At 37.7% G+C, this 26,732-nt stretch overlaps 1 protein-coding gene across 19 annotated transcripts in view; it reads right to left on the reverse strand.

Moving 5' to 3' along the window:
• Positions 1 to 26,732, reverse strand: part of PARD3 (par-3 family cell polarity regulator) — a 445,202-nt gene that overhangs the window by 227,157 nt on the left and 191,313 nt on the right. For 13 of the 19 annotated variants that reach the window (XR_005627160.1, XM_039705860.1, XM_039705959.1 and 10 more), the window contains exon 5: positions 24,743 to 24,874. The exons of the other annotated variants lie outside the window; for them this stretch is intronic. Coding sequence is in view for 12 of the 13 variants with exons in the window: in XM_039705860.1 (XP_039561794.1) it covers positions 24,743 to 24,874 (132 nt within the window). In the remaining variant the exon portion in view is untranslated. The remainder of the gene's footprint in view (positions 1 to 24,742; positions 24,875 to 26,732) is intronic. 19 annotated transcript variants of the gene reach the window in all.

Genomic DNA, 26,732 nt, shown 5'->3' on the forward strand with positions numbered 1-26,732 from the left:
CACAATGCCAGGTAATACAGTTCTGAGATTTTAAAATGAGAAACACTCATTTGATATGGAAAAGTTGATATTTATGGAACTAAAGAAACTCCAAAATATACTCCTAACATGGATTGTTACTATGGCATCCAGGAAATAATTATAAACACATATATAAGATATAAATATAAACACATATATAAGATATTATATATATATATATATGATATAGATACAGATATCTTCTATATTCATAGAGAAGCTTCTAAATATACACATGTACTTAGAAGGCCACAGCAACAAAGACACTATTTTGTTCTTAAGGTAGGAGAAAACCAGATTACATGGCAGTGCTATAACTACACTGTTTGTTTTTTCTCTCAAGTAGTCTAAAGTAGGTCAAGTTAGGCACATCCATTAGTTCTCCTATAAATAGATCCACACTGAATTCACCTGCTTGTAACTAATGTAGAGCAACAGAATTTTAAAGACTTTTCCCTTTAATCTGACAAGTTAGTTCATTCTGTATACAGACACCAGGAAAAAAAAAAGTCATTAAGTCCTGCATGATTTTTAAACGCCAAAAAAAATTACAATGGAAACATGAAATTGGGGCACACTTTCCCTGCAGAAAACCAAGTGTACATGCCTCCACCTATAAGTTTAGAGATCTAAAAGACTTCTGCAGAGATGTATTATAGATAAGTCACATAGTTTCCCCTTGATATTGAGACAAAGGAAAGGAGACAACTCTGTATTAATCACTTCACATTTTCCCTGTAACACTCCTGAATATATTATTACTCACCTCACATTTTCAAAGACCATGATTCTCTTCTGAGGATTTTTTTTTCAAAGATACAAAAAGCATTTCTTATTTAGCAACTTGAATTTGTCATTAGGCAATTTTCCAACAGGTCTCATAGCTCTTTTATCCTTATTCATTTCTTTTTTTTTTTTTTAAATCTGAAATGGTCCCTTGTTGCTTGATTTGCAGATCTGTATCAGCATGCAAGGATTTCGCTACCTTCAGCCAAGTACAGAACAGTTCAATCCCCTGGAGCACTGAACGTAAGAGTCAATTTAGAAGCAAGGTAAAAGTATAGCACTCTCTTCCCCGTCACACAAAACATCATTTTACTCACACAGGCATCTTAATAACAAAATTCAATTCTGGATATTTTTCTCAGCATGGTTCAGAAAGCTCACTGAAGACTTAGCTTTTTCAAAATTCTATTAAAATATCTGTTTTCCAATAAGGCAAAAGTCTATACATTGGTGGGAGTTTAAACTTAGGACATATTCTTTGAGTTCTGTCTCCTTTAGAAAATGCAACTTTGAAAGCTTTTGGTTTTGTGTTACTAACAAACCCCCTGTCAGTTTTGCCAAAGAATCATAAAAATCATGGAATGGCTTTGTTTGAAATGGTCCTTTAAGTTCATCTAGTTAAAATCCCCTGCCATGGGCAGGAACACCTTTCACTAGATCAGGCTGCTCAGAGCCCCATCCAGCCTGGCCTTGAGCACTTCCAGGGATGGGGCATCCACTTCTTGGGATGTTCCAGCACCTCACCACTCTGACAGTAAAGAATTTCTTTCTAATATCTAACATAACATCTTTCAGTTTGAAGCAATCTCCCCTTCTCCTACACTACATGCCTTTTTAAAAGGTCCCTCTCCAGCTTTACAGTGAGCCCCCTTTAAGTACTAGGAGGTGCTATAAGGTTTCCCCAGAGCCTTCTCTTCTCCAGGCCAAACAGCCCCAAATCTCTGGGCCTGTCTTCACAGCAGAGGTTCTCCAGCTCTCTGGTCACCTTCACAGTCTCCTCTGGACTTGCCCCATCAGGTCTGTATCTTTCTCATGCTGGGGGATCCCTGAGCTGGTGCAGTGCCCAAGGTGGGATCCCAGCAGAGCAGAGCAGAAGGGCAGAATCACCTCCCTCTCACTGCTGCCCACGGTGCTTTGGATGCAGCTCAGGATATGCGTGGCCTTCTAGGCTGCAAATGCACATTTTCAGGTCATGTTCAACTCCTCCTTAACCAACACCCCCGAGTCCTTCTCCTCAGGGCTGTTCTCAAATCGCTCTTCATCCAGCCAGTATTTTGTGCTTTGGATTGCCCCAACCCAGGTTCAGGATCCTGCACTTGCCCTTGTTGAACTTGATGAGGTTTGCATGTGCCCACCTTTCAAGCCTCTCCAGTTCCCTCCAGATGGCATCCCTTCCCTCCTGAGTGTCAACCACACCACATGGCTTGGTGTCATCAGAAAACTTAACAAGGATGACCTCAATTCTACCGGTATTTTAATATCTTATCATCATGCTGAAAGAAAAATACACAGATTTCCTCTTATTTAGACAGTGACTTATCTCCACTTCTCATTTGCTAGGATTTGCAAATGAGATATAGCTTTGGTTTATGACTTTTTAAATTTATATTCATACTGATTAAAAGTAAAAAACCCTATACATCTGTTTCAAAAGGTCTTTAGTGTTACACATCAAGTAGATGGACAAACACACCTGAGGTGAAGGAACCCTAATGTCTGTATATCTTAACGTGAGGTCTTACTGTTCCAGCTCTTCCTTCCCTAAAAGAACAAAACCAGGCAAGGTTCTGACCCCAAGTTCCTGAGAAGGAAGACCCAGAAGGGAGCACCAGCACTGTGATGGGGATGCAGGACACCTGGCCTTGATGCAGAGGGATGAGGTACCCAAGCCTGCTCTCAGATCCTGTGAAATTTTGAGTAATGAGATTTCACCATTCTGCAGTTTCATCTTTTACTTCTCTTTTGCTGAATTTACAGTTGCATTCCACTTTTTTTTTCCACCTCATTCCACTGAGAAACTCCACTAAAATTGCTTCAGTTGAGTTTCCCTGTTATGCTGTAAAATTTTCTTTTTTGGTCTTTTGCACAACATGAATTTTACCTTAGGCACCAAACAAATACACCATTTTAATAACAGAAAATGCTATAGCATTTTTCATTGTCCTTTGCTCAATTTGTTTTGTTGAAATCAACATGAAAAACAATTTCAAACTTCTCAGTAAATGCTTCATTTACAAATGCTCCATTCCAAGTGCCTACAGGGTTACAATCTGGTCTATGACAATTTTATTCATTTTTTAATCAAAAGCATTAAATCAAATTAAAAATAAATACTACTCAGTACTTCTGTAGTGCCTTCCAGCACAGTATGGCAAAAGCAGTTAATGGACAATAATGACTTCAACTTCACTGCACCCACAAGAATAAGATTAGAGGTTATTCTCCAAATTATTTATTCCAGGAAAATGAGGCAAAAAATATTTTTTCCTCTATTTTTGAGGTTCATCTCCAGCCTTAAATACTTTCAGTTTTGGGTGATGTCTCTGAGATAGACAGAGGCTTAGTTTAAGAAAAATGTAAATGTATTCACATGTACTCCTGAACTTAACCACGAAGGCAGCACCAGCGCCCCACCAGCTCTTGGAGGCCGGGCTGGAGCAAGGCCAGGAATGGCACTGGCTACCCTGGAGCAGTTTGGTCCTGGGCCTGCACTGCTCACTGCCATGCAAAACTCTTACACAACACGTGATGAAACACAAACTTCATCATCATCAACAGCCAAACTTCATCACCACCACCTCACTGAGCTATCCAGGGAGCACCAAAGACAAACTCTTTGTCTAAAATGCACCAAGGAACAAAGTGTAGGATGTCACACAACTGCTACAACCACAGCTCCAGAGGCTCTTTGCACACTACCTCTTACAAAAAGAATGGCATTTCAAGAAATAACTCATTTATTACCATTTGTGGCAGCAAAAGAGATCCCAGCTCCTCAACAAGATCAGTTATTTTTAAACTTTCCGAGATCTTATTTCCATTTGCAATTATTTCCCTTCCTTTTCTATACCAAGTGAGAACAGTTAGGACTGAATTGGTGGTACAGTATTTCCAGCAATTGTATTTCCTTCCTGCAGCCCATAATAACACCTCAGCCCGGCATTTCATTATCCTGCAAGGCCAGCACAAACCACAGATGTGGGTTGTTGAAAGCAGCAATCTCCTCTTCTCCCCTCCCCAGATGGTCATGTCTGGCATTGGATTCCTCTGTCCACCTTCTCCTTTCAGTTTATTCAAGCACTTGTATCATTATACAAAAGATCTAAATTAAAATTAATGTTTAATAAAAACAATTTTAATTGGTTACATTTCCCAGGCTGGTCCAGTTCAGTCTAATTAACAGCCTCATAAAAGCTTAGGGAGGCACAAGGGAGGAAGCAAACATGGCCAAGACTGCTTCTTTCAGCAGCAGAGACGACTGAAAATGTCTCTACTGCTGTGGTCTCAGACTGTTTGAAAGGATACTGCTCATCTGCAGTCGCAAAAACTGCTCAAGGCACTCATTTCAGCATTCAGTAACCTGCACTACGTCCATCTCTCTTTTAGCATCATCCCTCTTTTATTACCCCCTTCAAAACACTACCTATTTTCAACTAATCTAAATAATTGTGTCTTGTTCACTGAACTTGCTACATCAGCAACTCCCCTCTTTGAAAATGAGCAGGCTTTCCAGGAATAAATCCCTCTTGCCCTTGCACACTGCTGACCTATTTTCCGTAATTTGTTTTTTCCCTGCAAGTTTCTAATCTACAGCAGAACTTTATTTGTCACCACATAAGCAGTTACTACACAAACACTGAATTACTAAAATTCTACCATCTTCCTTAGAGGAGACCAAATTAAGACAGAGGCACAACTATGCTTTTAAATTCTATTTCTTGAATATATTAGAAGTTAAGATGTATGAACAGAAAGGGGAAAAAAACCCACATCTTGTGGTGAAATTTCTTTCCATCCATCCCACCCCAAATAAGGTGAAAATAAAGAAGTCATAGACACATTAGAGAAGCATGTACCTGAGTGCTTCTCATCAGTCATAGCACTTTATGCATAGACATCTACCTAAACATTTTTAAAGGTAAACAGTAGCATTTGGGGGAGCAAAATTCAGTAAGGAACCAGAAAGACATTTGTTGAGTAGATTTAAGAAAGCATAGACACTGCTAAATCCCAAAAATATAAACACTGTTAAACCCCACATTCAAACATTCTGATTTTGACACAAGGTTTTCTTAGTTAGTTACACACCAGCTAAAGCCAGGTTGAAGGTTTCAAAATGTACAGAAACTTGTCAATTTCCCATAAAATCACATTTGAATCCCAGATGAGCCAATCAATGAAGCCAGTCCAGACTAAGACCTCCTGAAGAAAAATGTTTATTTTACTTTAACTCTTCACAGCTATTATCTGAACCTGGAAAACAAAATACTTTTAGGAAACCATATGGAAGCAAGTCCTATTTCCCATTCTGGAGCTTTTTCCTTCAAATTATGAAAGGGAAGCTTAAAGAAACCTGAAGAACAAGCAAATGCTGGGATTTCAGTACAAAGTGACTTCAGAAATCAAGCTGCACTGAGAGCTCCTTTCTCTACATCCCTGGGCAAGGTCTTTGGCCATTTCCACTTTCCAGTGTCACAGAACACATCAAGTTTCAGACAATCCAGCTGGGCTAGTCCAGAACCTTGCTAAGGTTGTGGCAGCTCTGGCTCTTGCAGAGGGCAGTGCAAGGACAATACTGATCTACCAGGAAATAGAAAATTATCTGCTTTATCATTACAGGACTAGAAGAGTGAATCAGAGAGTGGACCTCGGAGACAAGGTAAAGGCCATGATGTCTTATATTAAAACTGATTTGCTATAAAGGCAAAACCAATTTAGAAAAAAAAATTAGAAAATTCTGTGACAGAGGCTCAAAGACTCCTCACTGAAATTAATAAAGCTCATGGTGTTCTCATAAGATTACTTTATTTGAAGAAAAAAGGAGAAACAGATTAGTTCAAAAACTACGAATTTTCATTTACTATAATCAGCAGGTTACTGACTCTTCTTTTTTGTGGTCTATTTTCATCTATTTACAGGCTCAGAATGATTCCTTAGTATTAATACTTGGAATCTTTTTGCAGTTTGATTAAAATAAAAAAACAACAAAACTTCAATATCTTGCACACATGTATTCCAAACAGTGGAAGAGTAAGTTAAAAACAAAGTGATGGAATTTGCCAGTAAAATACAACTTAGGTTTAAAACAGTCTTTTAAAACATGATCAATGAGTTTTGTGAGACTTCACTATATTACACTGGTGGACTGAGAATCCTGGTGACTGAGGAAATGGAAATACGAATAAATGCAAGATGCAGAATTCTGAGAAATGCAATCTAGCCTAAGCTTCAAAGGGAAGAATCTTGAGAAAAGTAGTGCCTCTTCAAAACAAAAACCAATAAACCACAAAAAAAAAATCCAGCCAAAATAACCATACATTAAATAATTAGTCTGTGATAATACTGAGGTATATTTAATACATCTGGTTTTAACTGCAGCATGAAATAATTTTGCATCAAATTTAGCTCTAAAAGTAATTTCAAATAGCAATTCCCTTTAGTCTTTTGCCCTCCTGGGGTAGTATGGATGAATATTAATGTAATAAGTACTTCTTTATACTGCAGATGAATAAAACAGAAGAAAATGGGCAACAGTATGACATCAAATATTAATGAAGAAAATTAGTCAAAAAGCATAAGTAGCAGTGAAAACAAAAGATTACTGGAAAGATTATATTACTTCTCTGTCTTATTTACCAGCTCCACAACAACACTGGAGAAATAGACATGGAGTGGGCCAATGATGCAATATATAGGCAGCTAACCCACAGTACCATTGTATGGAAAAATACTATATTTTATTTGTTTTAAACTAATTTCTGGTCTGCCTGACCGACACACAGCACAGAGTTTGTAATGCCTGAAGTGGAGAACTCCATTTCCACTTGCATGTCTCTTTGATATGACTAGAAAATATTTCTCCTTGTGGTGGAAAAACCATGTAGGAAGAAAGGATTTAGAAACCCAGCAAATTTCCAGAGTGTAAAGTGTGCAACCTGTGGATGTGGAGGGGAATGGAGATACCAATGCTCATCCACTGTTACCCTGGCCATAGGGCAGACAGAGAGGGGACTTCTGCTGACTTGTAGCAAGGATGAAGGAACATCTTTCCAGCTTTATGAGAAAAAAACCTGCATCTTCCCACCCACCACAGACCACTGTGAACATCAGGCAGAGCGAGGCACAGATGCACACACAAGAACCACCCATCCAGTGGTGCTCATGCACATGCAGCAAACAGAGTTAAACATGGGAAAGGTGGAAGTTTTTTGTCTATGCAGCTCAGGTAATCTAAATAGTAGTTGAGTACAATAGAGTTCCCTGCCAAAATGAGGCAGTAAAGAAGAACAAAGGATGTATTTATGAATCTGCTTTTCTCTATAAGAAGTATACAAATATTGAGCTGTTATATTGTACACAGATAAAAAAGAAGGATTAAATGCTGGATAGGGAAAAAGATAAGAACAGAACTTCCCTGTGGTACAAATCCTTGTAGCTGGAAGAAAGAAGGTAAAACGAGGCTAAATATCAGGGAAAAATCCTTAATGGAGTGATATATCAGATTTCGAAAGTCTCCCAAGGGAAGAAGCAGAATCCCCACTGCTCAACACATGTAAAAGAAGCATGGACAAAGAACTACAAGATAGGCTACAGGGAATAACTCAATACATAGCAAGAGGATGGCTCAGATGACCTAATAATATAACAGGATTTAAAATGAGTAGATAATTCTATTATCATTAACCACATTCACAGTAGTACAAGCTAAAACACTGTTGCTATGGCAATCAATCCTTATGCATCATTGCAGAAAATGACTGAGATACAAGGGATGGAAATGAATTGAACCAGCCCTTCCCATTCTCAATTAATTCAACACACCAGTCAGCTGGGAAACCACCTAAGACGAAAGTTTACATCGAGCTTCCCACAAGCCTTTTAAAATATACAGTAAAGTACAGCTGAGTGTCTGGCATTCAAATGTAGGTTATCCTTAGATTTACACAGTTAGTTAAAATTCAAGGTAAGAGCAAGGCTCCAGTTCAGAGGGGATGCTGCTGGAAACAGATGGATTGCTCTCATCATTGCATTTGGAATACTTAATACTACTTGAATTCTCTCAGCCCCCAGTAAACAGACACGATGGAAAGACCAATGCATGCATGGTTTTGCTCTCATGGTATTACAGCTCCATCTCATGAGAATATGAGACAACTTGCTTTCCATGTAAAGGCAAGAAAAAAGATACCAGAGGTGACTGGCACTTTCTAACAGACCATAGTACTGAAAGCATCCTGTTTCTTATTCTTACTTTATACTCACAACAAACACGAATTTTTAAGAGTCAAGCCACAGGACAACAAATAATCAGCAGTCTCTTGATTACATATTATCAACTGAAAATCAAGTCCATGTTTTTACAGAGTAGTGAAAACATGCACATCTCTCAGTACACTGGGAAATGGATACCAGTTTTGCTCACTCAGCTTTTCTCTTTACTTACAGTAACAGAATATTTGTCAGGAAATCGGGAATTTAAACTTGACAGTAATAAAATCCTTAGAGCTGGGGGAAATTTCAGAATTCAAACTTGCAAACATGTAATTGAAATAATTTCTATTGCCACTCAAATACAGATTGAATCTCTACTAGTAAATGTGGAAAATACCACTATGCTTTTTAATGACAACTGATAATTAAAAATAACCACTGACAGTCCTCCTCCGCTAAAACAAAAAAAAAATTACAGCAAGACACAACAAGATTTGTGTAGGAATGAAAGCTCAAATACCTAGAGGGAAAACCACCACGCCCCTCCAGTTTTGGAACAGAGTAAAAGGTGGTTACAGTGTTTTTAGGAAAAGCTAGAGGCATATGCAGACAGAAGACATCTGATTCTGCTCCTTGGAAATTCACAGCAACACTTCCTTTCAACAAAAAGTTTCTCAGGTGAACAAAGTATTACTTTTTTTGGTCTTGTGATAATCTACAGTATTGCTAATAATGCCAAGCAGCCCACACAAAGAGAGGGGGCACTATAGATTACAGGAGCCACATACTCAAAAAGGATGTGTTTTTACCTGCTAATGCTGGGATTTTAATGTAATCCTTACCCAGTGTTTTGCGCAGCACTACACAAAATATTCATTAGAAACCAAGATGGGGGGAGAGATCAAACGGGAAGCAAGTTCATATTCTGGTTTGAAAATCAACTAAGAACAAGCAAGTACACCAGAAGGTAAATAGGTAAATATAAACTCTAAAATCCTCAGTTACAAATATTTGAAAGAGGCTAAAAAGGAACTAGTATGCTTTTAAAAAGCCACTAAATTTGCACTTAAGGAATCTATTATATTTTAAATGAGAAGCAAAATACCTAAGTCAAGAAAAAGATAAGAACAGAGCAGCAGTGGAGTTTTCAATATGCACAAATGCATACAGAAGCAAAACATTTGATAAATCTGCTATACAGTTATCCTTGTACATTAAACATTTATTTACACAATGTAATCTTTTGTAAAAAAATTATCAGGGATAATCAGAGAAAATGACTCAAGTGCTATCAGAACATTCTTGAAATGCTAGAACATGCCTAACTTTGTGAGACATTTATTGAATTGATGAAGATACATCATTTTTATTGAAAACAGCCCATAACACACTGCATGTATATTTTGTTTCTATTTTAATGTATTTTATTAATATTTTTCTTGGAATTTAAACAAAAAACTTCCCGCTTGTGTGAGCTTCAAGTCATTAGTGCAAGAACTTCAGCCAATGTTTCATGAGAAAATTACTGAATTATGTCTGTTTATGATTATAACACAGATTTCTCAAGAAAATTGTTCCCTCCTGGGCATTAAAAACTAAATGAGTATGAAAGACTAGAATGTGTTGAATGTGATCAAGCTAGCTTTTCCCGCCAAAATGCTTCAATTTAATCCAAAAGTAATTTTTTAAAACTTAAACAAAGTCTAATAAGTTATTTCACTTCCAAAAATGACATGCATTTACTAGGAGACTCAATATAAAGAGATCATTAAAAAAAAATCTAAATGTGAAGGCCAAGAATTTTATTATGCAACTGCTGTAAATAATTTCTTTTTTTTTAATGTAAGTTCATGGATGACTCAAAAAGAGCATGTGTGAGAAAGAGAAAGCAATCCCAGTGCAACTGAGAAATTAAACTGAAAAATTAAAGCGAGGAGCCAAAAAACAGACACACAGATGGTAAAAACTGGCAAAAATTAAACGTAAAAATCATGCTCTTAAGTACCAACAGATGCAGTGACTTTAAAATATTACTCCTTGAGGATACACAAAGACAATAAGCCCAGATTGTGATTCCTGGGCCAGTCTACTGCTGCGCTACAGGCCCAAAGTACACTGTACTGTATGGAGAAAAAATGATGTGTCAGGGATGGCGATATCTGCTCTGCCAGTCTACTAAAACAGAAGGGAAGCAAGTTAAACTATCCCACACTGTGAAATTAATATCTTCATGGGGGAAAAAAATTAACTTTGAGATTAGAGAGGTGACTAGCAGAATCCATTTACAGATTTATAATACTATAGAACTGAGCATGAACTGGTTATTTGAGCATTTCTGAAACATTCCTTCTTGAAATGATATTCAAGCTTCTTGCTCCAGATGCAAGCAGGACTGTGCTTCCCAGATTCCATGTTAAACACTGCCACACTAACAGCTTTGCTGACCCCCAATCTTATTAAGGGTCTCCTAGATTTTAATCACCACAATTACCTAAAAGCTATCCCAGTTTAGACTACTGGCATTAAAACAGGGAAACAAAAATAATCCAGGATTTGAAAATCAAGAAATTGATGCGTAAGACCTATATGTTCAAAGTTCAGCCTTTCCTGAAAGATCTTCTTAGACTCTAAAATTGAATTATTATTACTTTAAAAACACCTGATCTAAGACAAATTTTCCAGATTGTTAAATGAATTCAGTTGATGCTGGTCTGTGTGACTGAACAAACCCAGCATCTTATGCCATCATTGTCATTTCAGGCTAGCTATAGACACAACCATAAAGACTACTGCTTTTTGCAAGGCTATAAAACCGAGTCAAACTTAAAAAAAAAATTATATTTATTTATTACCTCTTCCAGTAGTTTACACCGGGCACTTTCTTATCGAAAACAATTACTGACACTATCAAGATAAACACAACATATAAGGAAAATGACTGAAAACTCAGCAACATGAATGCTTTAAAAATTACATTAAAAAGTTTTATCTGAAAGTTTTAGAAGCTATATTCAGACACGTGTAAACATAGAGATGCTCATGTATACGTATATATATGCGTGCCATCAGTGACAACACTTTAAAGTAGTGTTCCTAAAAATGAGCCATTAATGAATTGCTCTGTATTTCTAGTATGCAAACAAGTATGGGTCTGTACTTCATTTAACTCCAGTGTTTATGTTGATGGGCAGTAACAAAGCTGAACTACAAAAACAAACGTGAAGGTTTGCTGTGTTCTAACTGGCAAACAAGGATAGCATCACAAATCAAATGAACTTTATCTCTGTAGAGTCTCCTGGCTGAGATGACCCAGAGAGGTTCCACTTCTCACCAGAACACCCAGCTCGAGCCAGCCCCAGCAGCTGCAGCTTGCTCTGCTGAAACAGCCCCAGGGGCGGTTTCGAAGTGACTCCCACCACCCAGAACAGTCTCAGCTGCACTCAGCAGAGCCAAGCACTGCTCTGGTTTCACCCAAGGTTTCTGAGGTTTGGCTTTGGAGTAAGACAAGTCAAAGCATGCCTGACACCAACGTGCTTTCAAAGCCCCAGGGGCCACCATGGGAGGGCACAACTCTTGAGCTGTGCCTCCTTTTATTTGACGTGCACAAAGTGTCTCAAACTCCAGAAGCCATAAAATTAAACAGTCATTAAGGAGCTCTGCTGCAATGGTGTAGGTAGATATGTGGGTTCACACTGACTATAATATATCAACTTTTTTTTCCCTACGTATTTCCCAGCCTACATCCCAGTATTTTCTGCTGTCCTCTGACACACCAGTATGGAGCTGAAGTGCCTCCTACCCAATCTTCAGTTTTTCAGTAAGACTGACATTTGTTAATTTAGAGAAAAAACTGCCAGTGTCCTTGAGCTGCATTAATTTCACCTACCCATAAAGCTACAATACACAGTACCCTACTGAAATATCCTATCATGTCTTTTGCATAGAGAACAGTTTTAAGGACTTCAAGTCACCAGAAAAACCCATAATTTCTATGAGAGGATGAGTTAAAAGAGTTTTCATGAAGAGAAAGCTATTTATAGTGGTAAAGTGTAACTACAAGGAAGAACTACTGATGGGCTTGCTTTATGAAGTCTGTGCTTTGCTGTAACAATTATTGCCTAGAAAACCAAGATAAATAAAAATGTCATGATGGAATACTCAATGCAATTTTCAATAATTTTAAACAGAGATGCTCACAGATATGGCTGCTTTCTTTTGGGACATTTAAGTTAGTCTGTGCTTTGGATAAATGACTCAAAATTATAAGCAATCATGAGTTCCTACACATTGAGAAAGTAAAGATTTTTGAAGACAAATGAGGGTACCGCAAAAGGAAGAGGAAATTAAGATTTGAAACAAAGTGACTGAACACTGGCTTCCTGCCTGGTATTTTGAAGAAATAATAAGAGAACCAGAGGTTTTGATCATACTGGGTACCTCATTCCTGTTTATTGAAAAGCCTGTAAAAATGCCTGCAGTACACAAACCAAAGGGTAATTTTTTTCCCCCTCTCATTTTAGAAATAATTTTATATGTATACTGCCCTGATTTTTAAACTGTGAAAACAAGCAATATTTTCAATGGCAAATTAAAATAATAGCCAACTGATTTTTTCTCAAATTCATAAATAGTCAACTCTTGGATGGAAAAAGCGGCAAAAAAATTTCAATCCAAATGAAGTTGAAGTAACTGCATGCAGATGGCATGAAAGTAATACCTTAATATGGAATCTGGGCAACAATTCTTATTCTTAAAATATCACATTCAAGAGATCAAAATTACAAGTAGTATGTTTCTGAAAAGTAAAACATTTACAACAGTTTATTACAGAAACTATTTTGTTCATACAATAATTTTTCATTGCTTTCTCATGGAAACACTAGTTATGCTGTATTTGCTTTAATTCTGTGTATTCTGAGTATGGAACCTCCCTCATCCAGAGTAACTGCATCAGTTACACACTGGTGTTCTTTCTTTGGCACAGGGATTCAGAAAAAAACTTCACTGGTGCCACAAGGCAGCTGGCAGTTTGTTCTTGGGTCTTTTGAAAATATTTTAATTATTTATTAAATCAGATCAAATAAAGTATTTACAAAAAGGAAAGGTATTTTTGGTTTTTCAGTGACATATATAGAAGTAAATAACTTCTTTGTATGGCCCCATTTCCTTACCAACTTAGTTGCTGTTGTCCCTGCTCACCCCTTCCCTGGCCCTGGATGGGAAGTTGACCATTTCATATGCAGCTCCAAGTAGTTTCAAGATCAATTTAGAATGGACTTATTTTCAAATCAGTCATTGAATGAACTGGTAGGGCTGGCCTATTATCTTCTGTTCTCACCCAGTTACACTGAGGAAATAAATTAAAATCTTACGGTATCTCACATCAACCAGGTCATATTACGTAATTCCATTCACTCAGTTGCTGCACTCTCTAAATCACGCTGTGTCGCTTCATGAGAATCATGACATTTCTCAAAGTATCCTATAAATTACAGTAACCACTTAATACAGCCAGAGAGTACTACATTCAATAATGAAATGCTCATACTTAAGCAATAAAATCAAGATTAAATTTAAAATCCAAAATAAAACAAAAACCCAGACAAATTACTTCCACATAACTCAATTATTAACTCTAAGTTACACAGTATCATTCCCATTTACAGCAAAGTGCAACCATGTCATTAAAATGACCTGTCCACACAGGATTTTAAAGAGTAAGCACCTTTCCTATTTCCATGAATGGAAGATAAAATAGCTATCACTTCCACAACAGAAAGGATAAACTTGGTCCTTTTCTGAAAGCACCTTCCTCACAATTAATGGGAAAAAAATCATAGAAAGAAAAAAATATGAAAATCATCCTGCTATTCTTCAATAAATTAAAGATATGTTTCCCATTAATATAAAATCTTTCTTTTTCCTTTGCCCAAAATAACCACTTGGTCTTTATTCTGTTCTGCTTTTAGTTAACTGACAGGCAGGTCTCAGCAGTGATTTATTTGAACCTCCCCAAAAAACTCTAAGGAGAAGCCAAGAGCTCCCACATCCATGTTCCAGTCAAGAAAAGTTTATTTCAGCGTAGGAAGTGCGTTTATTTTAGTGTAGGAAGGACTAAAACTTCCATTACAAATTAATAATATAAATACGACTTTAAAATAAGTAAAATAAGCCATTTAGAAGAAAAATTTTATCAGGAAGAAAATTAGAGCATTAAAAAAATAAATAAAGGCACTTATTTTTCTATTTAAGGTCAATCAAATTCTACAGCACAAATTAGGTTAACTAAAAATTAGGTTAATGTGAAGCTTAAGCTAAGACCAGTCTGGCTTCTAATGCAGACTTATAAAAGCTTGGTTTGACAACAAAACCAAGCAAACTGTGGATCTTGGGTTTTCTTATAAATTGAAAGGAACAAGAAAATAATTCTTTGAAGGCGACAGTGCACTAGAAAAAGCTGCCCAGAGGGTTTGTGGAGTTTCCTTCCCCAGAGATATTCAAAAGCTGCCTGGATATGATCATGTGCAGCCTGCTCTAGGTGAACCTGCTTTAGCAGCTGATTGACTACATGGTCTACAGAGATCCTTCCAAGCCAAATCATTCTGTGGTGCAGTGAAAAAAACCCAAATCTACAGCATCTGGGATAACCTTCTTATTTTGAATGGTGTCTTTCTGATAGAACAGAGAAAAAAACAGCATTAAGATTGTACAAAATAAAACAGGAAAGGAATTTGCAGACTGGAGTGTAGAGATGGCACCTCTTTCCTTCCAAGGAATTGGCTCCTGCCCTATAGCAACTTGTATTACAAACCATTAAGCACATACATAGGAAGAGAAAGGTAGAGCAGAGAAAATAACAATAAAAAATGAAAGGTGAAAAAAGGTAAAATATCAATACCATGTACTACCAGTACCACCTTCTGAAACAAAAATGCATAATTTCTTTTTAAGCCTCAAAGACACAAGTAATCACATATTTACACTTTGGTTAAAAGGCTAGAATGCAGAATGAGCATAATGTGAATTTTAAATTAAGAATACTTTACTAGGAAGGGCAAGGGAGAATCCTCTATAGACACAATTAACAGAATTGCTTTAATACACTTAAAAGTTTTAACCTTTGTGGTCTTTGAAGTGAACAGTGGAACTGCTTCTATTTCAGGTTTGCACCAAAGGGCTGTACAGCCCTGAAAAGTTTTACAGTGCCGTAAACTAATGAAATAAATTATCTTAATTTGGTTAGATCTATTTTCATTAACTGTATTACCCACTGAGGGAATGAGGACAAATTTTAATTTTACTAATGTATTTCAGTTGTGCACTACTGTGGCACTCTGTAATTGAGGCTCCTGCCCAGTGCTGCTCGCTCGGCCATCTCGGGGCCACCTCTCCCCTCTTTCCCAGGCAGGGAGGGCTGTGCAGGGGGGAAGCTGAGACCATCACCACCCCAAGCTGGCCTGAACGGGACTAACTCCTGCCACAGTCCCATCAGGACTGCTGAAGACACAGCACAGTTGCACCAACAAGCACACTGTGAAAACAGAGACCATTTTTGTTATAAACAAGTCGTGGAGATGTATTACATACACCTGGAGGAGAAAGTAAACATATGAGAAGATAAACCTTTTTCACAGCATGAAGAAAGAAAACAAAGAAGAAAAAAACCACTGGACACATCCTCTGACAAAAAGCTTTTCCAGGGCCAGTAATGGGTTTTCAGATGTCATTGTTTGACATGCTGCCATGGACAGACAGAAGTCTAAAAAGAAAGAGATAATATTGTTCCACAAAATATTTAGGAAACAGATAAAAAACTAACAGCAATAATTAACTGAGAACTTCCTACAGGATCTCTCCGCAATTTTAGAGAGTATTATTTATACTGCTGGTATGGTACATTCATTACCATAAATTACCATAACAACAGGATTATTTAAACAGCTTGGTCCAAAAGGGCAGAAAAATAGCAGTCTATGGTTACCAGCAAGTCAGAAAACACCTTTCATGTGTGACAACACTTTCCAAAAAGGTTCTGCAAAAAAGAATGGGTATTATAGCAAACAGCAGCAGAGACAGAGCTGTGCTGTCTCACTCCATGCAGTGCCTGTCAGGCTGCACCTGCAGAACTGAGTTCTGGCTGCCACAGTCCATGAAAGACAAGGATGCACTGAAGAAGGCCCAGAGGAAGTCCATGAAGATGATTAAAGGGTTGGAAAGCATGCACTGTGAAGAAGGACTGAGGAAGTTAAGCCTTTTCTCCCTGGAGATGGCTCAGGGGGACCTCACCACATTATTTGAGTACTTAAACAGCAGCTACAGAGAGGACAGAGACTTTCTGTTCACAAAGACAGCACACAAAGAGAAGACAAGGGGCTACAGGTACAAGTTGCTTCAGGCAAGATTACATCTTAATACCAGAAAGATTTGGTGGTGGTGGTTTTTTGATTTGGTTTAGTTCAGTTTTTTTGGGGGGGATTTTGTTATAATCAAACAATCAGTTACTGGAAGAACCTCCCCAAGAACAGGATACATTCCCCATCACTGGAGGTGGTCAAGACAGGATTGGACAGGGTACCAGGTAGCCTCACCTAGGCTCTCCTTCCCACAAAAGGTAGGACCAGGTGACCAGGTATCTTCCAATATAGGCTGTTGATTCTTTAAATTTCAGACTAGTCCATCATCTGCCTGCTCATACTTAAACATCTTTGAGAGTGAGACTGATTGAGTGTGAGGATATGCACACCTGAATGAGACGCATGTCTTCTGTGATAATTAAAAACCATGAGTATTTTTGTTAAATTGCCATTTCTGCCTTTTTTCTTTTAATGTGGACACATATGGAGTTACTTTCTGCCACTGAATTCATATCCACACAGCAGCATATAACTGAACATAGACTGCAGCCCCCAACAGCCTCACCTATTTAATACACAGTATGAAATGACATATTATTTTTGAAAGGAGAACAAGATAGATGCCAGCATGAAACAGTGTTTATAAAAGCATCACCACTACAGCTGTCCCCAAGCAATAAAGCTGTTTATTCCAACCTCCTACCTCATATAAACTGAAATTCTCAGCACTGAAAAACAACTTCAAATCTGTTCATGACTCCAAGACAAATAAGAAAAGTCTTTTCTCTCCAATATATACAATTATGGTCATGTCCAGAAATGGCCATTTCCTATGGAAGTGCACGGACTTATAAATTCCACATTAATGTTTTCTTGACACTAATGCATACTGCATTGGTTGTATCTTGAAATTTGATTCTATCTCTGTACATACTGATGCATTCAGCATAAAAAATAAGTCTTTCTCTTTAAGGCTTCTTTGTTTCTGTGGTTATACACAAACATTCAGAGAATATTCAACAAATATCTGTATTAACATATTCACATCTAAGGTTTATACAGGAAATCACAGATATTCTTTTGAGCTCAGGAGACATAAAAACTCTTCTATGGGTGTAGGAATACAAAAAAAAATTAGAAAAAAGATCAAGACAGGACTTAAAAATCAATTTGATTTGAAATATGGAGATTATTATTAGATTTAGAAATCTGGATCTGAATCAAGTCAGATCCAAAGTCAGATTTATACCTGGAACAGACCTGTGATTCTGACTCTCACCACAGAAAACCATGGTAAAAATTTTGATCTTAAAAGCAGAAACCATAAATACAGAAACAGAGAACTTACATGCCCATCATAAGAGCTTGTTTCCCCTTCCCTGCCCATTTTAAGCATTCTGACATGTAACAGAAGCAGCTCCACAATTCCCAGACTGGGACACGGCTGTGGGACCTGGGCCCATCCAGCCTGGCAGTGACAGCTGAGCTCATGCACGCCCCAGCTTGGTGCAGGTCCACACTCCAGTGGTAAACAACAGGAGTTTGGACATGTTTTTGGATAAGTACTCACATTATAATCACTGAAATACAGGTTTCTCATTTTGGAGCTCCCTACACATAGCATTTTTTCCCATCTAATAAAAGCAACAGAGGGAGAACACTGAAACAAATCTAGAGAATAATTACTTAATTGTGGTCCCACACAGATCAGTGATACCCCAATACCACAAAAGTCTTATGGGAAGTCAAATTAGAAACTGTGTATGAATTTTGACCATATTACATTTACAAAATATTCCATAGGAGTGATAAGTCAAAAATAAAAAAAAATAATGAAAACATCATTATTTAGTATGAGTTCCAAGATGGTAGGGTGCTTTTCTGGCAGTCAGACAGGACATTTGGCTGCCTCAGACCACTGCCCTTACTAAGTTGTAATTGTCCCTCTTCATGCTGAGTGGAGGCTGAGAAGCCAGCACTTGATAGTTTACATTTCATCCGAGCATTTGAGCTCCTATGCTGAAATAGTTCTCGCTTTGCCAATATAAAGAAAATAAAGGGAGCACTCAGTACCTAATTACCTGTAGCAGTACCAGCTAAGAGAAAATATTCTTTGGCCAAAACAAGCTTTCCATCATCTTCACAGTACAAAATCCAGAAGAAACAACTGCTGTAGCTGTGGGGGTGTTGACAGCCCTATCAGAGTGAAGCCAGTGTGATCACAGGGCCAAGAACCCATCTCAAGCAGTAAAAAAACCTTTACATGCAAGTGGATATGGGACTGGGGGTATTTTCAATTCCTGCAGGGGCACTTTGAGGTCTTCCAACCAACTCTTTAATTAACACAAACCTTAAGTAAATCCTCCACCAGTGCACTGGTCACTTCTACATGCACCTGGTTACAACTATGCCAAATTACTGAATATTAAATCATGTGCCAAGCCAGAAATAAGCAAACACATGACATTTGGTTACATTTACTCCTCCCATGATCAGCCTCAGTGTTCTTGCCTAGTTTTACAAATGCTGGGCAGCCTGGTGGTTATACACACACACACACACATTCCTTGCATTTCACAGAGGACCTCCATTGACAATCCCCCCAAAAAACAGCTCTCTGCACTAGAGCTCTGAACACTTGCATTTCTCTATTTTTGTGATAGATATCCTTTACAGAGATCATTTACAAACTATCTTTGTATTTTACAATGTATATGCTGCCATGGTTCCATGTTCATTAAGGTTGTTATCACAAGAGACTAATTACGAAGTGCATGGTCCTTGGAGAGAGAGGAAAGCAATAGACTCTATCCTGGCATTTTTACAGAGTAAAGGATAACCAGTTAAAAAGGATTCCTCTAACAGAAGCCTAGCTATTCCTTTTTCCAAATCTTAAAGCCCAACTCCTTAAAATTACAATAATGACTGCAGTTTCAACCTCCACATGTGAGGAGATAAGAGCCTCCACCCCTGAGCCTCCCCCATCTTCAGCCACAAACAGAATTCAGACTGCAGTTACTTCCACTGCATTTGCATTCACAATAAAAGATAAAACCTAGGGAAAATAAGCCAAAATACACCTGTCAGACAAGGAGAAGCACAAAAGAGGTACACTAGTGAAAACAAAAATATATACATTAGCCATAACACTATGAAACATTTAGAAATAAACAAAATAAATGAGTTGCATTGCTGCCTTCTTTCTTAAAGAATGAAATGGAAACAGGATTTTCGTTGTTACACAAAAATTTGACAAAGCCACATTAAATTAGTAGTTTAAATTCCCCAACCTACCTCTGAAGCTTTGATTATTTTTTTTCAACTGACAGTGCTGAAGCGCGTTAATTTATAGTATCCAAATGTTTGAAGAGAGCATATTCAACCGTATTAAAAGCAGGCCTTATTTTGCTGAAAATACAAGCTGAAGGCAGGTACTCTACAGCTGGAGAGACAAGACCCATATGCTACTGCCACGTCTGATCCTGCTGCAGCAGGAACCAGAGAAACTGTACCAGATTACTATGGACAGATGTCATGAACAAAAATAACTTAGGGAAGTGTTCCATACAGCACATTTCTGCTCAAGAAGACAGCAGTAGTAACCAGCTTCTCTTGCCATTTCAGAATGCATTTGAGTTGCTCTAGTCTGGCTTTTGCTGGATACCAGAAAGCTACGGGGCTCTTAGGAATCAGACATGTTTTTCAGTAAAAACTATGAAATTTTACTCCATCTCCTACTTTGTTTTCATGCACCAATAAATATAGATATACACCAAATACATGAATGTATAAAAATATAGATACCTGTATGTATATAGAATTGCATATAGTTTTAACTACACTAAACTTGTTGTATTTGCAAATCTGATCAACTGCTTCATACTTAAGTGAGGCTGTTTTATGATTTGCTCTCCTGCTCTCCCCACACCCATTCCCAACCAGCTGAGCAAGGAATGGTCTCTTGTTTGCTGTCAGTTCCAATATTTGACTAATAAAATAAAAATGTGACCATGTGAGAGAAAGTTTCTGTGTACCTAAACTTAAGGAATTGGTGAAAACTTTAACTCTTTCACGCATTCCCTTTCATGTCTCCCTGCTATGAAACAGCATGAGGCCATATTTGATCAGGGCCCAAGCAAGTCTTGAGGTGAGCTGAGGGAAGAAAGAGTTCTCAAATAAAAGTGACATTACCACATATATGAATAAATTTCAGAGAAAATAAGATTTTTCAACTGTTCTTTAAAGTTTGGTTGCTTTTGGGAAAAGGAAGGTGTTGCGGAGGTCAAGGCAAAGAATAAAAACCACCTTTTTCTTTTTTAATATATTTCAGAATCAAATTAAAGATTGCACTTTTTTTTCCCCTAGTACTTGACAATCTATAAAAAAGAATTGAGTGAAAGAGTAAAAAATACAATCATAGAATCACAGAATGGTTTGGGCTGGAAGGGACTTCAAAGATCACCTATAGCTCCAACCTCTCTGCCATGGACAGGGACACTTTTCACTAGACCAGGTTGCTCAGAGCCCCATCCAACCTGGCCTTGATGGGATGGGGCATCCACTTCTTAGAGGAACTGGTTTCAGTGCCTCACTGCCCTCCTAATGAAAAATTTCTTTCTTATATCTAAGCTAAACCTATTCTCTGTCAGCTTAAAGGCATACCCCCTTGTCCTATCACTACATGCTCTTGTAAAAAGTCCCTTAAAAATCCCTACCTTTCTAAAAGTATTCTTAAACTGAATTTGCGATTTTGGCTCCATAGTGGTGAAATTATTCTTTAGTACAGCGTTTCACATAACTTATTTCATGGGCTTGAGAAATACCAGAAGTTACTGAGAAACACACGGATCTGTGGACAATCAGAGGGCTCTGGAACGAAATGAGAACAATTGCAAGGCAGATGTAGCGCTAAACCTATTCTCTGTCAGCTTAAAGGCATACCCCCTTGTCCTATCACTACATGCTCTTGTAAAAAGTCCCTTAAAAATCCTTACCTTTCTGAAAGTATTCTTAAACTGAATTTGCGTTTTTGGCTCCATAGTGGTGAAACTATTCTTTAGTACAGTGTTTCATATAACTTATCTCATGGGCTTGAGTAATACCAGAAGTTACTGAGAAACACATGGATCATTTGCCCTGTGGACAATCAGAGGGCTCTGGAACTAAATGAGAACAATTGCAAGGCAGATGTAGCTAACCAGGACATACAAACAGAAGACTTTAAAGGACTTGTAAACCAGACAATCTTTTCCATTTATTTGATGTATCACTCTCATTTACTAGAGCCCAAGTAAAATTCCATAAATACAAGCAAAAGCAATAATTATTGCCAGAAATTTTAATGGACTTGATCCATTCCTCCATTTTTAGAGGCAAAAATCTAGAAAAGTTTACAGAACTACTTCTCCAACACCTACTTGAACATATCTAATTCTATGTCCTTATTAATCCCTGCTACAGTGGTTTATAATGGTTTCCCAGAAACAATGTCTCTTGTTCCATCTTCAGAATGAGCTGTGATGCTCACTCTGAATTATAGTTTGCTCATAGAATTACAGTTTGCTCCCTAGCACTGTTTATAGGAAATGAGGTGTTGTCCATGCAAAAATAATTGTACTTCTTTGGCACATCACACTTTCAAAAAGTAATTCCAGTGAATATTCATTTATGATAGAAGGTGACAAAGATCATCCTGGAATTCCTTCTTGCCTCATTTTCAAAAGAAAGAGATGAGGCCAGCTTTGAGAGAGGTAATTTGAGCCCAGACAGAAGAGCCTTCATCCAACAAAAAGTCTCTGAAGTCTGCAAGATGAACTCAATGTTTTCCACTACCTTCTCTGAAGAGCCATAAAGGCACATTAGGGCAGGACTATTAATACCCCTGGTATTTGTAATGGGTTCTGCCCTACAGGTTTCTTGGCACTGTTGCTGCCTCACCCTTGGTGCCAGACCTGCTGTCTGCGAGTCTTTATGCACATCCTGGCGGGGTGCACAGAGCTCTCCAGCCCCTCCACATCTCTGCCAAGCACACAGGAACACAACTGGAAGTTGCTAAATTAATTGATTATGCCAGATTGCAAGCTTGTTGCTTGAGCTTCCCCTTCTCAGAAGCCAAGGTTTAACCAGTGGGAAACAACATTCCACAGTGGATACTGAAGAAGATATTAAAAATGCCGAAAGGTGTGGAAGAATATCTCCATCTGAAGCTACTCAATCCCCCACCAGGCCCTTCCCTTCTTCCCTATAGTGCATTCCACTCACCCCACAGACTTTCTTCTCCTGTATATACCCTGCTGAACAGGTTTCAGTCTAACTAATTATCCTGCTATATGAAACTGCAAAAGGATCCTGATCTTCCAAGTATGTGCAGAATCGTTAACATATTCAAAGAATAAACCATCTCACTTAATAAAAAAACACCACTACAAACAAACAAAAACAAAAAGCAGAGAACTTGCTCTAAAGAAACATCATATTTACAATTTCAAACTGCGAACAGTTAACTCTGCTAACAAATATGCTTCCAATCTACCACCACTGGCAAATTATTTACCCAATTGGTGAACAAATTGAACTAGTTAAGCTGTTCAGAGACTAAAACCAACACAAAGCTTAATATGAAACATCATATATTAAAATTTCATGTACCCAACATTTTACAAGATGATCACTATTAAGATTTCTAATCCAACTTCTTTTGCTGAGACAACAGTTTCATTTACTGCCATAGCGCGAATCTAACGATGCATGGAAATCTGCCTCGACAACATCAAACAAGCAGAACCGACACAGGAGCTGCCTGCAAATCTGGGCACTGACTTTCCCTTTCAACTCAGGCTGACACAGAGACAGCAGCTCACTGCATCCAGCCTAACGCTGTATCTTCTTGGAGGAAAACAGCAATGGAAGGAATGCTGGCATTAAATATGCAGAGGAAAGAACAGAAAGACCAAAGACAGAATTCTTCTCATAGAACGTATTAATTAATTTGCAGATAATTACAAGGCATAAACATAGTTAGTAACTCACATTTGGGAGGAGGCTGAGGGGTTTTTTAAATACTCTGTGATAATATTTAAGCTCCTTTTAAACTAAGAATGGGCTTGGATAAAGAATGTTTAGAGTATGCTATGATTTGGCAATGCTGAACTTCAAATATCAATAAGGGATATGTGGGTGCAGATCAGCCCCAGGACACCAGGGATTGGATTATAAACCTTCCCCTCCTTTCACATGGTACACTGCAACAAAGCCTGGGCTGTGTCAAACAGCAAATTTCATTTTGAAGCTCTGCTGTATAAAGCAAATTCTGGGTTTATGTCCTATTGCTGTAAAATAGAAAATGTGTACATTTTTGTTCAATGCAAAATTCAGTATTTTCATGGCACATTGCATAAAGAAAAAAATGAGGCAATAATGATACATAGGCACTACCCTACATATGAGCTTGCTGCTGTATTTCAAATTTCCATATTAAAGATGCATTTTCTGTATATATCTGAAGACACTTCTTTGAAAATTTCAGGCATATACAAAGACATGAAGTGACTGCTAGGTAATTTGAATTTCAGACCTTTAAACCTCTGTGACTACCAGCTCATTAGCAAATTAAGAAATAAATTAATTAATTAAAAACAACCACAAATTGGAACTACTAAGTGTCTCAAAAATACTAAGATAAAAAGTAATATAAATATACACTAAACAAATATAATAGTCTTAAAATTTATAATTAATATGTTTTATGGTGTTAAAAATAACAAGCATTCAAAAGTGCAGTGCCAAAACTGACCCACATTTGGCTATTATGTAGTATCACTGTTGGATTTCAATGGCAGAGTGTTTATCAAAATAATACTAATTAAAATAACCATGTTGGTATCAGTTGTGAAGAACAGCAGGACTCCATATACTATAGGAATGTATTTATGAACTCAAAAATGAAATTATTTTCAGGTGTCCATTTCAGTTGTAATGCAGGTTTTTTTGAAGCAGAAGGAATCCCATAGAAATGTAGTCAGCATACTGCTGGTGCTTCTATCATGCTTAAAGAGCCTATGTCAGGTAAGTATACACTTCTTTGTAATAGCTTGGAGTAGCATAAAGATTAGATTGATAAAGTAATATATATATATGCACATATATATTACCTGTTCTTGCCTCTCCAGCCACTTGTCCACCATGGGATGACTGGCACTTAACGATGAACGAGCATTGTCTCTCTGAAACTGGTTAGACCAGCTACTAGTATCTCGTGGTAGGCTTCTGTAGTTTTCATCTTTCTAGTTTAAAAGAAACAAAAAAGTGTCTTATAAAAAACAACCAGTCCTTGCACATTAACAATGCAGCTGGTTATTAAATTAATACAAAAGGAAGACTGGACCCAAGGACAGCGCAATGGCTCAGCCACTCAAGGGCAAGAGCTCCCGTTCCTTAATGCCAGGGACACCCAAACAAAGCCTTGGTGGAGTTGTAGATCTTCCACCCACTCATGCTTCCTTTCCTCTTTTTCCAGCCTCAAACCTCTAGTGCACAGATTCCCAAGTACACACTCAGCAAGGCTTTCAGAGCATCACTCTCCTCAGCTCACTCTCACTGAGAGCAAATGCACCAAATGAGTGCACTCAGTGACCGCTACGGCCACGGTACAATTTTTCCAAGTCTCTGTATGTAACCCATTTCACAATCAAAGCAGTCTCACTGCTCCAGGTACTGCCCTTAAAACCAGAATAGCATGCTGCAGAGTTCAAAACTTGAATTTATTATTTCACATAATAATGCTTTGCCTGGTTTGCCTGAAGGTACAAATACAGTCACATTTGTAGAACAGCAGCAGATGGAGATTGTGCTGACAGAGATACACTGATCCTACTGAGAATGATAATTTTTCTTTTCCTTTTTAATTGAGGAATTTGTCTACACATCTTTCCTACAAGCTGTACAAATTCTTCAGCTTCTAAAGGTTATTAGTCCTTACCCAGTCTGATCACTAAAAGCCAACAAAAGCACAGAGGCAGATTCTTAATGATGGGAGCTACCTTTAGCCTAAAGTCAGTGTTACTGATAGCTTACATAGCTTAGTTCCTTCCAACTGAAATAATACATGGAGCTAAAATTCTGCTTAGCTTTTCAAAAGAGAATTATAAATATACTATAAAATATATATAAGTATACTTCCTTCAGAAGCAGAGTATTTTTTCCAGTCAGTGTCTGTCTATCTTCATGCCAAATCAAATAATTCAGAGAGAGCATCTATTTTTAAAACAGGATTGTAGTCCTACATATTTTGCAATATTACCATTTTTAGGAATCTCAAAACTCTCTAAAATAACAAACAAACAGCAGTGCACATTTGCAGCTAAAAGTTATTATTTTCTTTATTTATAGCACAGAGCAGATTTTTGACCCCCCCCCTTAAATCAATACTTCATTCCATCAGCATGAGTATTTCCTTTTCCTGTTTGCCATACTGATATTTCTTTTGTTTGGAACAGTACTAGTCCAATATTCTAGATGGAGCATCAATTCCCTTACAATTGTCCTTCACAACTTTATTTCCTGTATATATATGACAGGCTTTGCTAAGAATTTCAGGTCTTGGTACAACTGTGAAAAAGAGCAGTTTTCAAAAGCTTCCCGTGCAAGAAAAATCTTCTCCCAGGCATACCAAACCTAAGCTTTCTTAATTGATGAGATTGATGAGAATTTCTTTTCTTGAAAGATGTTGGCGTATAAGAAAAATTCTTCTATTTCAAGACACTGAAGCTTCAATTCATCCAATACAAGATAACCTTGTAAAAATATATTTGCACAGGTAACCAGCCTAACAAATAACCATCTTAAATTACTTTACCCTGCCACAAAAAGCTTTGTGCCTTTCAGCAACTGAAAACAATCCAGTATTCCAGTTCTGGTTAACCACACAGCAAACTAGAACCTTGCTCTATGTCTTATTTAGAAAGGGGAAGTCAGCTTTGTACAGCAAATGCCATAAAAGCCAGGGAATGGTGTATCCAAATTGATTTTTTCCTGTTGCTTCTCTTATTCAATTCTTCTCTTCAGGTGACAAGGGTGGCACAGCTCCTATAAGCCAAAACAATTTCTCTTGTTCAAAGTGGTGGGCAGGTATAACAACAAAAT

The sequence above is a fragment of the Passer montanus genome, unplaced genomic scaffold, assembly GCF_014805655.1.
Source record: "Passer montanus isolate IOZ18808 unplaced genomic scaffold, ASM1480565v1 scaffold10, whole genome shotgun sequence".
NCBI lineage: Eukaryota > Metazoa > Chordata > Aves > Passeriformes > Passeridae > Passer > Passer montanus.